Here is a 16,811-nt window from a genome sequence, read left to right as displayed (position 1 = left end):
CGGACCCTAGACCCTGTGCATAAGCAACACGTATTCATCTGCACGGGCTTCCAGCTCCGATGCATTAGTCGCGGTGTACCCGATTTCCGGGACCCTCCAGAGCAGAATCGCCTATTATTAGGGTAATTATGATGATTATTATGAAAGGATTCGGAGCAACGTGAAAGGATGTCCATGCTTGTGTTTGTGTTCCCTCGTTCGGCTGGTTCAGGCACGGGCTAGGCGACCAGTATCCTGGGCCACTCCCGAGTTGTGGCGAAGTCAAAACCTTTGGTAGAAATCGTGCCGCCCGCAGCGGTTGCTCTCCTTGCGTCCCTGATGAAGGAGGGGGAGGAATGATGGGGTCTTATCACCCCATGCACAGGGAATGGACCGAGAGGACCGAAACAGGGATTGCGACATGGAAGAAGTGGTGATGATGGAAGAAGTGCATAGACAGACCGACAGGGCTGAGTGGGCCGTACAGTAATAATCAATTCCTTACCACTCTCTTTTCTCGCCCGGCCAACCATCCTCACGGCGCTCCTCTCTCCATCCACCGGTTTCATCTTCATCCGTCTCGCCCCTTTTTCCTTTCTTTTCTTCGCCCTCTCTCGGTCTTTCGTTTTGACCATCACCACCCCCCCCCTCCACACCTTCTGCTACTGGCCCGATCATGCCTACCGGTCGCTGAACCATCCTGCCATCCGCCCCTCCCTGGCAGGTCTCGACAAAGATCGATAATTCTTCCCTTCGCTCATTGCCGCTGGAACTCGGTCCGATTCAGAAGCCTGCTGGCCCTCCGCCAATAAGGGCCCCCCAGCCGCCCAGCTCGGGTTGCCGGTCCACGCAGAGCTCACGTCACTTGGCCCAGCAACCATGCCGGCCTTGAACGACCTCTCCTGCCAGACCACGACCACCGCGACTGCCACCCACCCTCGCTCGCTCGAGTCGTCCCGCAAGTCCCACGACAAAACCTCCGTCGGGAACACCTTCCTGTGGACCAACTGGCCCAACGGCGACGCGACCCACGACCACCACCAGCAGAATGACCGGCACTACCTGACCAATCTGAAAAACGGCAGTGCATACTCCCTGAATGGCCCCCGGTCGAGCGTCAGTTCCTACACGCGCGATCCGCCGCACTCCAAGGACGGCAGTATGCTCTCGTTAGGCAATGGGTCCGCCCGCGATCTCCGTGACCCTGGCAGCAGGCCGTCCGCCACGCTGGACCGGAAATCCTCCGACGCTGGCCCCGGAGCGGGCTCCGCGGCCGCGTCGGTTTCCAGCCAGCAGGTCAATGGCATGGCCTTTAATACCCGCCAACCGCCGGCGAAAGCCATGGTCAATGGTGATCTCAACCGCTCGTCCGCCGACGAACCCTCCACCTCCGACCGCGCCGCCAGCCCCTCGAATTCCTGGTTACAGATCCCGCGGCAGGACGATGCCGGACGTCTCACCCCAGACCTCGACACAAGGCCTCTGGGCCACCATCGCTACTCGTCTCCGCCAGCCCCCTCCGCGTCCGAAGCCAATCAGATGCAAGATGGCCAACCCTCCAGCATCCGACAACGACATTCGCTGCAAGTCCCCAGAGCAGGTAGCATTCGGCGGAATAGCCGGGACCAAGGCGAGGATATCGCGTTTAGCAGTGGCCGGCTCTCACCGACCACTGCGGGCATTCGGCGCACCTCGTTTAGTCTCACGAGACGAGCAACCAGGACGTCGGACGTGCATTTGGACGAAACACAACCAGATGAAGATGCGGCTCGCTGGGCGGAAGCCATCAAACAGAAGCGTGCTTCGCGACGGCGCCGCCGTGAGGATGATGATGACGATCGGGTCATCGTCGGGACCAAGGTGGATCAGAACCATGTGAATTATGTGACGGCTTACAACATGTTGACGGGGATTCGCTTTACGGTATCGAGGATCAACGCGAAGATGGACCGGGAACTCACCTCGGCGGACTTCGAGGCCAAGCACAAATTTTCCTTTGACATGTATGCTTTACCCTTGTCCTTTCAAAGAGACGCATGAACTGACCACCAACCAGAACCGGAAACGAATTGACCCCCTCTGCCAAATACGACTTCAAATTCAAGGACTACGCACCGTGGGTGTTCCGACACCTTCGCTCCAAGTTTCGACTGGACCCCGCCGATTACCTGATGTCCCTCACGAGCAAGTACATCCTGTCCGAACTGGGCTCGCCCGGCAAGAGCGGGAGTTTCTTCTATTTCTCGCGGGATTACAAGTACATCATCAAAACGATCCACCACTCCGAGCACAAGCTTCTCCGGAAGATTCTTCCTGAATACTACCGCCACGTGGAGAACAACCCGAATACCCTGATCTCGCAGTTCTACGGGTTACACCGCGTGAAGATGGCATATGGCCGCAAGATCCACTTTGTGGTGATGAACAACTTGTTCCCACCCCACCGGGATATCCATCAGACGTTCGATCTGAAGGGCTCGACCATTGGCCGTGACTTGCATGAAGCCGATCTGGAACGAAACCCGAGGGCGACCATGAAGGACCTGAACTGGGTTCGGCGAGGTCGTCACCTGCAGTGCGGGCCTACGAAACGGGAATTTTTCATCGAACAGCTCAAGCGCGATGTCGAGTTGCTCAAGCGGCTCAAGATAATGGATTATTCCCTTCTGGTGGGGATTCACGACGTGGAACGGGGCAACGAAGAAAACCTGCGCGACAAGACGCTTCAAGTCTTCCAGCCAGGCGGCGACCGCGAACAAGAATCAGGCCCGAACATGCTGACCCGGACGCCGTCCAAGTTGGAGAACGAACGCAAGGCCCGGGAGCTTCGGATGCTGATCAAGCGCGAGCGCCCTGTACCTCTCGACAAAGCAACAGCGAAGATGCCGGAAGAGATACTCGATGAGCGCCAGTACCACGTCTTCTACGCCGACGACGGTGGGTTCCGGGCCACGCATGAGAATAGCCTACCGGGAGAAGAGATCTACTACCTCGGCATCATCGACTGTCTGACACATTACGGAATGGTCAAGAAGATCGAAAACTTCTTCAAGGGCCTCTCGCACGACCGGGGACAGATCTCTCCCATCCCGCCGGAAAGCTACGGCGATCGATTCATTGCCTTCATCAAGGGTATCACCATGTCGAAGGAGGAGGCCGAGCGCCGACGAGAATCCAGAACTTCTGGCCGTCCCTCCGGCGAGAGGAGAGAATCTCAATCCTCGTCTGTCGAGCGGACCATGCAAAACGCCGAGAAAGAGGCTGCCAAAGACGTCTCCGTCACACATCCTCGCACACTAGCCACAGTCTGGGATCCAGCAGATGCCAACGGGCCCGGTCCGACCTCGACGCTGCCGATTGTCGACGAAGCGGGCGAGGCCAGCAGTGTCGGAGGCCAAAGCCAGCACAGCCGAAAGGGACAGGGCCAGGGCCAACCCGCGTCAGACAAGGACCTTCCTCCCATTCCTCACGACTTGCCGCCCCAGCCACCCGAAAAAGACAGGTAGACTTACCTGGCGCCTATCCGCCAGCGGTAACTTTGTTTGTTCGTTGGTGGTTCTTTTTTCACTTTTTTTTTATTACCCTCTTAATTGTGTTTCCTCGCAAGATATCCCCTTGTTGCTTTTGATAGACATTTTTTCTCCGTTTCCTCTCAGCATGGGTACTGCGTGAGGCACCTGATTTACTTTTCCCCTTTGATTGCAAGAAACTGTTCGTTGTTCACGAGTGACGCATGTATCATTTTCGTTTTTCTGATTTTGTTGTTCAGCGAACTCTCGTCCGTCTCTCCCTGTTGTTGTCCACGAGAGCCTTTTCTTTTGGATGACTGCTACTGCCGCTGGGATCTCTTCCCCAATCTCTTTTCCTTTCCTGTTTTTGTCTGATTCAGACACAGCTCGCCCTATCAGATGGGTTGGTTGGGGGTTGCCTCGGCCTACTCAACTCCAACATCACCCACTCACTCATCACACTTTCTCTCTGTCTCATTTCCTTTTCTTTTTTTATCTTGTCTCGGATACCAAGCAAACTCCACTTGCCTTTCTGTCCTGTCTGTCATACGTTCCCCACTATTCCGATGACCAGTCTCTACTGTCCTGTCCTGTCCTGTCCTGAAACCTGGACCCTCGATTTCCTTATTGTTTCGTCAACTCGTGAACGTGAACTCGTTTCCTTGCGCCTGTCATACCCTGTACCAATTGATCAATCACTATACCTCTTCGGCAGATCATCATCATCGTCATCATCGTTGTTATTGTCTTTTCTTGTTCCGCCGTTAAGCCTTTGTCTGTTTTTTTTTGCCCTGCTCTGTTGTTAAGATCGATATTATTGTGTTTTTTATCTCGAGAGAAAGTTAGCAGACCCGCGCGCGGGAACTTGGTTTTTCTTCTTAGTATCCTTTTCCTACCTCTTCTTTAGGAACTACGTAGAGAATAGTCACTAGATGAACTCGACATTGACGTAGTTCACCCCATCGCATCTCACTGCGCAAGGGCAGATACGGATAGAGATGCAGCTACAAATAAATACCCACGGACTAGCGAAATAGCAGACATACCTGGACTATGTGAAATAGCATAATATTTCCATTGAATGAATCCATTCCTAAGTTGTGCTTCTTCCCATCTCTTCGTGTCCCCCCGTTTTGCACCCAGCCTGTGTGGGAATCATGAAAAACAAACGCCCCGTCGCCTGAGCACCCATCACCGAATAAATCAAAGTAAGGATCCCACCTATCCATCCTATCCATCCAGAAAACGAAGAGAAAAAAAGAAAAAAGAAAAGGACAACGTAAAGACGCCAAATAATCCCCCTCTCTCCATGAACAGGAGTACCCCAAAGGTAACGAACGAATCCAGAGCGAGACTGGACTACTCAGTCTTCCCCTGCGTCACCTTCGCAGCCTGGATAGCAGACATCTTCTGCGTCCAGCCCTGGGTGGGCTGCGGCTTCTTGACGGTGCGGAGGTCATCACTCGAGAAGCCCGAGATGCGCATGTTGTAGTTGCGCTCCAGGACGAGCTGGATATCGCGCAGCTCGAGGGTGGACGAGGGGCGCAGCTTGGCGAGGCGGCAGGCTTGGGTGATTACGTCGTCGACGAAGTCGTCGGCCATTTGGAGGATGAACTGTTTATAGATATTAATGACAACTCTTGGGAATATAATATAGAGAGGGAGGAAAGAGAGAGGGGCTGGGGGGGGGGGGGGGGGAGGCTCACATCTTCCGCGTCAGGAGTCAACATCTCTCCTTCGCCGCCGCCGGTAACCTGGCGAACAAGGATATCCAGCATCTTCTTGCTGAGCACGCGCTGGCCCTCGCCCTCAAGGACGTAGCCGGGGTGTTTCTGGATCGCGGGCTGGCCCATCATGCCCATGGCCCCGTGGCTGGGTCCGCCGGACAGAGAAGGGCGCGAGGAAGACATGGCAACCGGCTCCGGGGTGGATACGCTCAGAGACTTGGGGATCACCATGTTGATGTTGCGGGCCGTGGCCTCGGTCGAGCGGTTGGTCAGGTAGCCCTGCGGAGGGGCGTGAGCGCTAGCGGAGCCTTGGTTGGACATTGTCTGGTTTGATATGTTAGTATTTTGATGTCACTGTTATGATAGAAGAAAGCTGGGAGAGATTGGGAGAGACTCGGAGACTCACTTGAGAACCGGGAGTTCCTTGCTGCGAAGAAGCTTGTGGGCGCTGGCCTGGTTGCTGGGGTGGTTGTGTGGTGGACGTGGGAGTGGCACCAGCTGTTGTTGCAGGAGCCTGTCCCGATTGGGAAGCCGAGGGAGACATGGCTGTTTGCTGCCCCGCCTGGTTGCGCGCCGCATTCACAGCCGAGTTGATCGTGTGCGCCGCCGGCGTCGGTGCCTGCATGCCACCACCCGAAGTGCCTTGGTTACTAGCCACTGCCTGAGTCGCAGCCGGCGCAGCAACCGGCGCAGGGGCAGCCTGCTGTTGCGGCTGCTGAGTCGACGAGACGGGGGGCATGACGCCCTGTCCTCCTCCGGGCTGGTTCATCCCCTGCTGGTTCTGCTGCTGCATCTTGAAGCTATCCTGCTGCTCCATGAATTTCTCGAGGAACTCGCTGCCCTCGCGCAACAACTTCTCTGCCGCTAGCTGCCGATTCTTAAAGGCCTGCATATCCTCCTGGGTCATATTGCCTTGCGACTGTCGCTGATTGAACTGCTGGCGCAGATCCGCCAGCCGCGCGCGCCCGACCTCTTGTTTCTGCAGCGCAATCCCATACCGGAGTCGAGCCTCGGGAATCCAATTCTGCAGCTGCTCGGGCGTCGTGTTCGGAGGCAAGAAGAAGTTGAGCTGGTTGACCTTGGCCTGAATCGCGGGCAACAACTGACCAAGACTCTGAGGATTATTCGACTGCGTCCGCTGCACGGGCTGTCCCTGCACCGCCTGCGTCTGCTGATTCTGCGCCTGCTGCTGCTGCTGTTGCTGCTGCTGCAGCGCCTGTTGCCGGCTCTGCTGGAAGAGGCGCATCCCCTTCATCAAATTCTGGGACAGCTGTGTGAGCTTCATATGCGCCGTCTGGTACTCGTGGCTCGTCGGGTCGCGCGTGTTGAGCAGCTCCCAGAGGCCACGAACCAGCTGGGTGTGCTGGGCCTTTTGCTGATCATTGAGGTGTGGCAGCTTCTGCACCTGGTCGGTCCGAATGAGGTTGGAGTGCTGCTGCTGCTGCGACGTCACCATGGGCTGACCCGCCTGGCCCTGGGACCCATCCATGGTGCTGGATGATGAGTGGAAGGATAGACGGAGCGGATCTTGATGCCAGGAGGTGGTCGATGAGAGGAGAATCGGACTGGGGGAGGCTTTTCAGGCGAATGGAGTCAGACTTCAACGAGGACGGGGGTCCCAGCCAGTTCCGGTGCTCAGAGTGAGCGGAAAGGATACAGCACAAAGGACTGTACAGGAGAATGAGCGGATTAAGGTGTGGAGGAGGTGGTGAAGCGATGATCGCAAAGGCTGAGTTCCGCAGGAGGTCAAGTTACCCGCGTGCGGCTTGGCTTGGCGCGGCTTGACTGTGGCGCGGCGAACTATATGACTGCGGATGTATCTACTCACTCTGGGCACAATTAGTGACTTAGTGAGAACAGATACTAATCATAGGGTATAGATGATAGATGCAATAACTACAAGAAGAAAAAACCCCAAGTGATTGGCCTCATACTATGGGGTTAAACTGCAAGCAAACTCATCGCTCACACTAGAGATAACCACCCTAAGGAGAAACCCTTCTAAAATTAATGTGGCTGAGTGCTGCTTTAAATGATGATACATTCATTGTAGGCATTCATTATGGGGCGTGAATATTGACTAGGATATTTACCATGTACAATGCTGAGGAACACTTCAACCAGCCAGCACTAACCGGCCACGGACATGCTTCCAATCCTGGACTTGATCAATGGGAGTGGATCAGGACCTGCACTGTCCAAGGGCCTCGAGGCTGCTGGAAAGTATTCTCAGCATTGAGGCAAAGGATCCACCCTGCCACTTCCTGGAGCAGGTTCATCCGACCCTGTTTTGGTTGGATCAGACACGGGATAGACAAGTACGCATGACCGCATCTGCTTTCGCGCCAGGAACTGTGCCTGCAGAAAACCAGGTAGTGGTCATTCCTAGTCGGGCCCGAGAGCATCAGGAATCAGGGATAACCACATTCAGCCGACGAATGCCTAACCAGGCACTGGTGTCCTTTGTGAGGCGAGAGGTGCTTGTTCAAGCCCGAGAGGACTCACTCGCGAGGAGGCCCTCGGATCAGCCCATCAGCCCGCCGAGATCTCGTTCCATGCCGGTCACCCGTTCCTCCAATGCCCGTTTCTTGAGCTCGAGCTCCTGAATCTCAGCGAGCTCTTGCTGGATCTCCTCATCTGTCACCTCCGGGGCCTCTGGCTGTGACACAGGAACACTATAATCATCGTCGTCGTCGCCGTATCCGTGGCTCATCTGCGCCAACTCGGCGGTGTTGGTCGCGACCCGATCCTCCAGTTGAGCAATGGACTCGGTGATCAACTCGTGGCGATATCGAAGACTGGCAATCTTCTCTGGTGCCTCATCCACGGGACTGTCACCTGGTTAGTACCCATCAACACACAAAAGCAGGAGGAAGGCACGCACTAAACATTGCAGAGCATCTCCGCGCCTTGAAGAAGGACTTCGATATTGACCTCCCCGCGCGGGCCGCGGGTTGACGTGCCGGCCGAGCGCTTGATCTCTTCCATCATGTCCGACCCCAACACCCGGGCCACGGCGGAATGGTTGCGGTTGTTGCGTGTCGAGTAGATGCGACTGGCCATTGACTCGGATTCGAGCTCGGGGGAGAAGGTTGTCCCCCGGCGTGTGGCGCGTCTTTGGGATGTCTTGGCGGACGGGTCCAGCTGAAACAGGGCACGTTCATGGGCCTCGGTGTCGCGAATTAGGGCTGTGATGTCGTGGGAGCCCAGCAGCGCGTTGGTGAAGATGCGGGGCGGAGGGAAGCTGGAGGCATTGGTGAGGGACTGGTCATAGAGGGGAGAAGGGGAAGTCTTACGGGAGGTCGGCAATGGCATTTGAGGACAGAGCAATCTGCTCCAGGTGGGAATCGAGGAGCGGCATGGCGATGGTGAGAGTGGCACGAGTGATGGTTTGTCTTGTTTAGTGATGCGCGCGCCAAGGGCCGCTGCGGGTGGATGCCTCAGGCACCCAGGCAGTTGCCAGCAACGCAATCACATCGATCACGCGAAGAAGAATCATGATAGTAAGCCATCTCCTCGGTGCGTGATCTATCAGAGAAGACGGACATCCTTGTCTACCCTCGGGTCTACCCACATCCTCCAGTCCTTACACGCACACACCTACACCGGGCACGCACTCCGGTGGCCACCAGTAAGCTCCCCTGACTAAGCCCGGTCTGTGTCTTGCGCCCGTCCATCCCATCTCTTGACATCACTCTCTCTTCTTCCATTTCCATCCATCCCCCTTCGTCCCCCCGCCATCGTCTCTGTACATTGGCTGCCTGTCCGTCTCGGATCCGTTGCTACTTCGTGTCATCGCCCTGTGCTTCGTGCTCCGTGCTCATTCCCATCCCCCTACTTCTCCCCGTTGTTAGCTTGGTGGCTGCTCAGCTGAGCTCGAACAGCTTGGGACAAGATGCCGGAGAGGCGCTCGCTGCGATCCAACAACAAGCCGGACGCTAATGGTGAAAAGGCCCGGTCCAACTCCCAGAAAGACACGGCCGCACCGACTACCCGTGCCGCTGCCGCCAAACAGGCCAAGTCGGCTCCGGCCAAGAAAGGCGCCTCGGCCAAGGGCGCGTCGAACAAAGACATGGGCGAGAATGAACACCTCAATGGGAATCCGGTCGAGAATGGTGTGAACGGCTCCGAGGATGTGGAGATGGGTGAGGATACGGCAGGTGCGCCTCCATCCTCACAGAGCAACACCAGCAAGGATCGGAAAGGTAACGAGAAGATGACTGTTGTAGTGCCCCCGACCAAGGGTTCCAGATCATCTGGCAAGGCTGCCCAGGATAAGGAGGAGGATGTGACGATGGAAGGTGCTGAGGATGAGGACGCTGAGAAGACCGAGCCCGAGATTGACCCGACGGCCAAGGCGATTCAAGGTACAGTTGGTGTTCGGGAGAACGTGACGAGCCATGAACTAACTGGTTGCAGACATCAAGACCAACTTCACTTTGCTCGAGCGAGCCGTCACCCACTTTGATCCCAGATTCACCCTCCGTGTCCTGCGGTCGATCTCCTCGATGCGGAAATACATCACCCCCGACGTCCTCTCCGAAGTCATCGTCGACACGTATCCTGCCTCCAGCCCCACGGCATCATTCTTGCTCGAAGCGATCGACCAGAGTGGAGCGTTTGAAAGTGCGCTGGCCAGCTCGAAGATGGACGTGGATTCCGACAAGAACAAGGCTGCTCCCAAGGAGATCCTCCCCGAGGTGGACGCGTACCTGTCCATCCTGGTTCAGATCTATCTGTTCGACGAGCGGGAGATTCAGAAGGGGGCGCAGTTCTCGATAGATCTGATCGAGCGTCTGCGCACTCTCAACCGCCGTACGCTGGATTCTCTGGCCGCCCGTGTGTACTTTTATTACTCTCTGTTCTATGAGCAAATTGCTCCGCTCCCTCCATCTCCCTCGGCTGCTGTGACGACAATCCGTCAGCCGCTGCTGGCGGCCCTTCGCACCGCCGTCCTTCGCAAGGATGTCGACACGCAGGCCACCGTGATGACGCTGCTGCTGCGCAACTACCTGTCCACCTCGCACATCACCCAAGCCGACTTGCTGATCTCGCACAACCGCTTCCCCGCTGCTGCTTCCAACAACCAGATTGCCCGCTATCTCTTCTACCTCGGTCGTATCCGCGCCATCCAGCTGCAATATACCGAGGCCCATAGCCACCTCATCGGGGCCACCCGCAAGTCTCCCGCTAGCCACAGTGCCCGCGGGTTCTACCAAGCCTCTCACAAGTTGCTGGTGGTGGTCGAGCTGTTGATGGGTGATATTCCGGACCGCTCGATTTTCCGCCAGCCGACTCTGGAGCGGGCCATGCACCCGTACCTCTTGCTTGCGCAGGCAGTCAGCGTCGGTGACCTGGACGGATTCTTGAACGTCGTCAACACGCACAGCGCAGCGTTCCGGAAGGATGGCACTTACACTCTCATTCTGCGTCTGCGGCAGAATGTCATCAAGACCGGAATCCGGATGATGTCGCTGTCGTACTCCCGCATCTCCCTGCGGGATATCTGTCTTCGTCTAGGACTGGACAGCGAGGAGTCGGCTGAGTATATTGTGGCCAAGGCCATCCGGGACGGTGTGATTGAGGCGACATTGGACCACGAACACGGGTTCATGAAGAGCAAGGAAGTCGGTGACATCTATGCCACCCGGGAACCCGGCGAGGCGTTCCACGAGCGCATCCGTGCCTGTCTGGCTCTGCATGACGAGAGTGTTAAGGTAAGTTTTTTTTGTCTTTCTGTCCAGGAGTTTGTTTTCTAACGAGGATTCTCTCCAGGCCATGCGATTCCCCATGAACCAGCACCGGTTGGAGTTGAAGAGTGCTCAAGAGGCCCGGGAACGAGAGCGGGAGCTGGCCAAGGAGATCCAGGAGGGAGACATGGACGACGAGGATGCTGGAGGTGATTTCGACGCCATCTAAGTAAGGTCCTCGGAGAGGATGTGTGTTTCATAATCCATTTTTCTCTTCTTTTTCTTCCTCGGTCCCCTGCATGGGTCTCTACGCCTTAGCGGCCTTCTTCCCCCTGTGTGTTAGTTAATTCGTGCGTCGCTTTTTCTTTTTCTCTCGTTGTGTGCTGGATGTGTACGAGGGGGAATACTGTGTCTCTTCTACTGGTTTGCATACGATTGTCCTCGATCTATTCTTCGTAGTGGTATCCTTACCTGTAGTTGATCCCTAGTAGAGGCCACTAACAGCTGTCGGGTGGTGGTCCGTGCGGCCACCGAGCTTCGTCGAAAACTTCCCGCGTCCCATGAGAACCCGGTCGACTGTTTTGCTCCATTCATTCTTCTCTTCCCCTCCATCACACGACCGCTTTTTCTATTCTCTCCCACTCTGTCTCTCTCAATTGTCTGGTTGATGGGTGTCCTGACTCTATAATTGGACCATCCCATCTCCCACCCGTCCCTGCAGCATGCCTCGAACCGTCACGGCCACCGGGCTGATCCTCTCATCACGAGCGCTCTCGACGCCCACCGTATGCGCCCAATGCCTCCGCGATGACCTCCGGACGACCTACACATCCATTCAATCTCGACGATACCGACCTACCCGCCGGAAAGATATCTCCCCGTTCGGTGCTGCCGTGTCCGCCGCCCAGACCATCTTCAAGGGCCTGCCCAAGGCACCGCCTGGTATCTCCGTCGACCCGCTGCGAATGGTGGGCAAGGAACTCAAGTTCCTGACCAAGAACATCCGCCAATTGCTGGGCTCGGGTCACCCGGCCCTGGACAAGGTTGCCAAGTACTACACCCGCAGCGAGGGCAAACACATGCGGCCCATGCTGGTTCTGCTCATGTCCCAGGCCACAGCCATGGACCCGCGGAAACACCATACGCACCCGGGCACAGGCCCTGTCGACGACCCGTTCAGCGCGTCCTCGATCCTCGATGACGCCAATCCCGACGCCAACCCGCTGGTGGCCCGCTCCGCCGAGGCCCAGTATGATTTTGCGGGTGATGACAACATCCTGCCCTCGCAGCGACGGCTGGCGGAGATTACGGAACTGATCCACACGGCCTCCCTGCTGCACGACGATGTCATCGACAACGCCGTGACCCGACGTGCGAGCAGCTCCGCCAATCTGGCATTCGGGAACAAGATGGCCGTGCTGGCCGGCGATTTCCTGCTGGGCCGGGCCTCCGTGGCCCTTGCCCGCCTGCGGGATCCGGAGGTGACAGAGCTGATGGCCACCGTGATTGCCAACCTGGTGGAGGGCGAGTTCATGCAGCTGAAGAACACGGCGCAGGACGAGTCCAACCCCGTGTACACCGACGAGACCCTCTCCTATTATCTGCAGAAGACATACCTCAAGACGGCCAGTTTGATCAGCAAGTCCTGTCGCTCGTCGGCCGTGCTGGGCCGCAGTGCCCCCGAGGTCATCGAGGCGTCCTATCAATATGGCCGCAACCTGGGCCTGGCGTTCCAGCTCGTCGATGATCTGCTGGACTACACTGTCACGGAGGTGGAGCTGGGCAAGGCCGCCGGTGCGGACCTGGAGCTCGGCCTGGCCACCGCGCCGCTCTTGTTTGCGTGGAAGAGTAACCCCGAGCTCGGTCCGCTGGTGGGCCGGAAGTTCCGTGAAGAAGGCGATGTGAAGAAGGTGAGTTTCTCCCATTTCAGATTCTTTTACAAAATAATTGATATTAACGGTTACTCTCTAGGCCCGTGAGATGGTCTACCGCAGCGATGGCGTCGAGCAGACCCGCGCCCTGGCCCAGGAATACGCCGACAAGGCCGTCGCGGCGATCCATGACTTCCCCGACAGCGAGGCCAAGGCGGGCTTGATTGAGATGGCGGAGAAGACTATGCGCCGCCGGAAGTAGGGAATTGCATCATTGGATCCGTGTGTAAAGATATAGTTGTTTCTTCGCTTCTTTTCTGACTTGGGAGCACATGTATACCTAGATTTTAGAGGCCTGACCTGATACATATAAATTGTTCTCTCTGCTTGCGACCTCTCCCCGGATGACGGATTTACTTAATATAACAATATAGAATCACTATCCAGGACATGCTTGGTAGTCTGGTCGGGCCCTGATCTGTTCCTGACAGGCTGGACTTCCAGCGGGGTAAGTTATGTTTGTCATAATATATACCATACTGATACATTGATTACATATCATGGAAGCCGTTACATACACAAAATACACATACCAAACCCCTGCCCGCCTTATCCGTGTCATCGATCTGCAGCTCCGCCTCTTCCTTCCCGTCTCTCGCGCTACAAGCTACATCCCATCATTCTTCGCTCGTTCGTGTCTGTCTTCTGTCCTGCGGAGCCGGTCTCTTTGTTAGTTTTTGCCATTACTCTGAACAGCTCGTTCTATACCTCTCTCTCCAACTCGAGCTGCGGATGATGGAGCTTTCGGCCGTCCCGCTCTGATCGACTGGTTCCCGATGGGTTCGCTCGGCAGCTTCCTGATCGTCTACGTGCTCGGCGGAATCACCTTCCTTCCGCTCGTACTGGTCTTACTTTTTCTCCACGCCATCCTGACCCTCCCGCCTGCTCCACGCCGTAACCAATCCGCCGCAGCCGTCCATTCCCTCACCCGACCCGCCGACGATGAGTATAGCCTCAAGTCCGGAACGGACCAGCTGGCCGACCACTTCCACCGCACGCACGCGTCCGATGTGGCCGCGGGCTATTTTGCCGTCTGTCGTGAATATGTCCCCGGCGGCGTGAATGGGAAGCCTCCTGAGCGGACCACCCCGGCGGGCGAGGTCGTGGCCGCCGAGAGTCCCAGCGTTTATCAGGCCATGTACCGGAGCTTGTTTGATCGAAAGCAGGCGCCGAGCATCGAGCCAACCAAGTCGAATGGGAAGAGCACGAAGCGCGCGCGTAATGTGTTTTATATTGTGTTGCGACATGGCCATCTCATGCTCTATGATGATGCCAGCCAGGTCGAGGTGCGATACGTCATTTCGCTCGCTCACCACGACGTGAGCATCTACAGTGGCGGCGAGGAGCATATCCCCGAGGGTGAACTGTGGGTGAAGAGAAATGCCATCTGTCTGTCGCGGCGACTGGATTCGCTGGGCGATCTGGGTGGTCCCACGCCGCCGTTCTATCTGTTCTCTGAGAATCTGTCGGACAAGGAGGATTTCTATCATGCCATGCTACATAACCAGTCACGCATGTGGAAATCGGCGGATCGCCCGCCGAAGTACCAGGAGTTTGACGTGAAGGATATCGTCACCCTGGTGCAACGCCTGCATTCGTCGGAAGAGCAGTTGCAGACGCGATGGATCAATGCGATTCTGGGCCGCTTGTTTCTGGCGCTGTATCGGACGCCGGAATGGGAGGAGTTCATTCGGGCCAAGATCACCAAGAAAATCTCGCGCGTGAATAAGCCCACTTTCATCAGTCGCATTGGCTTGCAGAAGATTGACCTCGGTGAAGGCGCGCCTTTAATCACCAACCCGCGACTCAAGGATTTGACTGTTGACGGCAACTGCTGTGTGGAGGCCGACATGCAATACACGGGGAACTTCCGGATTGAGATCCAGGCCACGGTGCGAATCGATCTGGGTCAACGGTTCAAGGCACGGGAGGTGGATATTGTGTTGGCTGTCGTGCTGAAGAAGCTGGAAGGCCACCTCTTGGTGCGGGCCAAGCCTCCTCCCAGCAACCGATTCTGGATGTCCTTCGAGACCATGCCCCGGATGGAGATGGACATCCAGCCGATTGTCAGCTCCAAGCAGATCACGTACGGCCTTATTCTGCGCACGATTGAGAGCAAGATCCGCGAAATTGTGGCTGAGAGTATTGTCCTGCCGTTCTGGGACGATGTCCCCTTCCTAGATACCTTTGGCCAGGCTTTCCGTGGTGGTGTCTGGCAGCGCGATATCCCCGAGCCAGACCCTCGCTCCGAAATTCCGGATGAGTCTGAAAGTGCAGTGCCGGGGACGCCCAAGAGTGTTCGTGGGGATGGAGGAGCGGAGATGCTCAAGACCAAAGACGAGAAGACGATGAGCATGCCCGTTCTTCCGGATCCCAACTTAACTAAACTCAAGTCACGCAAAGGGCTCAAATCGCCCAAGTCGCCCATTTCGGAACGGTCCTTCCATTCGCCCTCCGCTTCTACTACCGGGATCGACCGTTCAGACAGCACGTCGTTGCCTCGAGCCATTCGAACTTCGCAGACCGTCTCCCTCGCGGCCGACCCGGTGGTGACGCCGGATAACGCCAAGGTCGACCCGGTGGTCTCAGAGAGCAAGGGCGAGGAAAAGGCCAACGCGACCAGCTCCATGATTGAAATCCGGGACCGGTCTCCGCCTGCCTCGCCGGCTCAAACCCCGGGCAGCTCGCCGCCAACGACCGGACCCATGATGCCGGAATATGCATTGCACAGTCGCGAATCGTCCATCCCCGACTCGATCGACGGCCTCAGTTTTGTCAACGACAATGCTATTGAACGTCCTTCTCCTGCCCGACTCGAGAGCAACTCCTTCTCCAGCTTGCGAAGTTCCCGCGGCAGCTCATCCACATCGGTTGCAAGCGATCAATCCAAACGACGAAGCACGATCGAGACAATCACCAGATCGCTCACGTCCGCCACCTCATCAGACGACAAGCCGAAGAGCATTGGAGCCGCTACTGCGGCCGCAAAGAAATGGGGCTGGAACGTTTTCGGCAAAGGCGATCAGAATGGTCAACCATCCGAGCAGCGTCACGCAGGAACCCCCGACCAACCGATCGGCCGCGGCCATCCCCATCCAGCGCCTGGAGCGCCCCTTCCACGCCCCGAGAAATACTCTCTGAAAAAGACGCAGCAGGCGCCTCTCCCGAAACGCAAGCCTGTTCCCCCACCGTTCCTTCCCGAACGTCCCAGCACCGCTGGTGAGAAGCGTCGCCCCGTGCCGCCTCCGCCGCTGCCGCGCAGGAAACCGGCCCCGCCCTCCGTGCGCACGGATGGTGGTAGTGCGGATGAGTTGCTTGTGGTCGAGGCGCCGCGGGACTCGGAGCCGAGTAGCCCTGCGTTGGGCGAGTGGGCGGAGGATGAGAATGTGCGCTTGCCAGAGCAGGAGGAGGACCAGGAGCAGGAACAGCGTGCTGTTTCTGAGATATCGGCGCCGGTTGAGCAGACTACAACTGACGACGAGACTGCTGGTTCCGTGGAGAGTGACCCCCCAGCTCCAGTTGAAAAGGTGGCAGTTCCTTTTGCTGAGGAGAGCGATACACCGGCCCCGGCTGATCTGACTACTACCACCACGACTGTTGAGGAAGATGAAGATGGATGGGAGCAGGAAGCCGGACAAGAGATCCCATCCCCAGACTCTGATGACCAGACGGCCTCCTCGAGGGAGAACAACGGCCTTGGGGGAGCTCTGCCGGCGACCGTACATGCAGCGCCGGCGCAGTCTCTGGAGACGGAGCCCACCTCTGTGTGATTATGAAAGTGAGGCGTTAGGGAGTTCATTGTATGGCTGGTGCTTGATATCTGCCTAGAGCGTATATTCTATTGAAATTCTTCCACTCTCTCTTGCCCTCTTCTCTGTAATTCTCTGCCTATTCCATGACGCGGCGGGCGGCAAGGAGGAGCCCTAGGTATACACTTCCGACCAGGAGCGATGCCAAGACCCGCGCAGGCGCCAA

The 16,811-nt window shown here is 57.0% G+C and overlaps 6 protein-coding genes across 6 annotated transcripts; 4 read left to right on the top strand and 2 right to left on the bottom strand.

Annotated features, from left to right (window-relative positions):
• Nucleotides 1-858: 858 nt before the first annotated feature.
• On the top strand, nt 859-3,485 carry PFLUO_LOCUS752 (Phosphatidylinositol-4-phosphate 5-kinase; the record flags this gene model as incomplete). Its single annotated transcript, XM_073785210.1, has 2 exons — nt 859-1,982; nt 2,036-3,485. 2 exons carry the CDS (start codon nt 859-861, stop codon nt 3,483-3,485), a joined length of 2,574 nt encoding a protein of 857 aa, XP_073634848.1.
• A 1,362-nt stretch (nt 3,486-4,847) lies between these two features.
• On the bottom strand, nt 4,848-6,704 carry PFLUO_LOCUS751 (Transcription initiation factor TFIID subunit 12; the record flags this gene model as incomplete). The annotated part of the gene is made up of 3 exons (XM_073785199.1): nt 4,848-5,102; nt 5,195-5,539; nt 5,622-6,704. The coding sequence occupies 3 exons, from the start codon at nt 6,702-6,704 to the stop codon at nt 4,848-4,850; spliced, it is 1,683 nt and encodes a 560-aa protein (XP_073634847.1).
• Nucleotides 6,705-7,739: 1,035 nt separating this feature from the next.
• Nucleotides 7,740-8,576, bottom strand: PFLUO_LOCUS750 (uncharacterized protein; the record flags this gene model as incomplete). Its single annotated transcript, XM_073785188.1, has 3 exons — nt 7,740-8,046; nt 8,100-8,459; nt 8,512-8,576. The coding sequence occupies 3 exons, from the start codon at nt 8,574-8,576 to the stop codon at nt 7,740-7,742; spliced, it is 732 nt and encodes a 243-aa protein (XP_073634846.1).
• A 534-nt stretch (nt 8,577-9,110) lies between these two features.
• Nucleotides 9,111-11,134, top strand: PFLUO_LOCUS749 (26S proteasome non-ATPase regulatory subunit; the record flags this gene model as incomplete). The annotated part of the gene is made up of 3 exons (XM_073785177.1): nt 9,111-9,582; nt 9,635-10,932; nt 10,991-11,134. 3 exons carry the CDS (start codon nt 9,111-9,113, stop codon nt 11,132-11,134), a joined length of 1,914 nt encoding a protein of 637 aa, XP_073634845.1.
• Nucleotides 11,135-11,627: 493 nt separating this feature from the next.
• PFLUO_LOCUS748 (coq1 putative hexaprenyl diphosphate synthase) lies at nt 11,628-13,038 on the top strand (the record flags this gene model as incomplete). Its single annotated transcript, XM_073785166.1, has 2 exons — nt 11,628-12,815; nt 12,877-13,038. 2 exons carry the CDS (start codon nt 11,628-11,630, stop codon nt 13,036-13,038), a joined length of 1,350 nt encoding a protein of 449 aa, XP_073634844.1.
• Nucleotides 13,039-13,612: 574 nt separating this feature from the next.
• Nucleotides 13,613-16,606, top strand: PFLUO_LOCUS747 (uncharacterized protein; the record flags this gene model as incomplete). The annotated part of the gene is made up of 1 exon (XM_073785155.1): nt 13,613-16,606. The coding sequence occupies one exon, from the start codon at nt 13,613-13,615 to the stop codon at nt 16,604-16,606; it is 2,994 nt and encodes a 997-aa protein (XP_073634843.1).
• Nucleotides 16,607-16,811: the final 205 nt, after the last annotated feature.

The sequence above is a fragment of the Penicillium psychrofluorescens genome (assembly GCF_964197705.1).
Source record: "Penicillium psychrofluorescens genome assembly, chromosome: 1".
NCBI lineage: Eukaryota > Fungi > Ascomycota > Eurotiomycetes > Eurotiales > Aspergillaceae > Penicillium > Penicillium psychrofluorescens.
The sequence above is the reverse complement of the archived record's forward strand: the minus strand, read 5'-3'. Positions and strand labels throughout refer to the sequence as shown.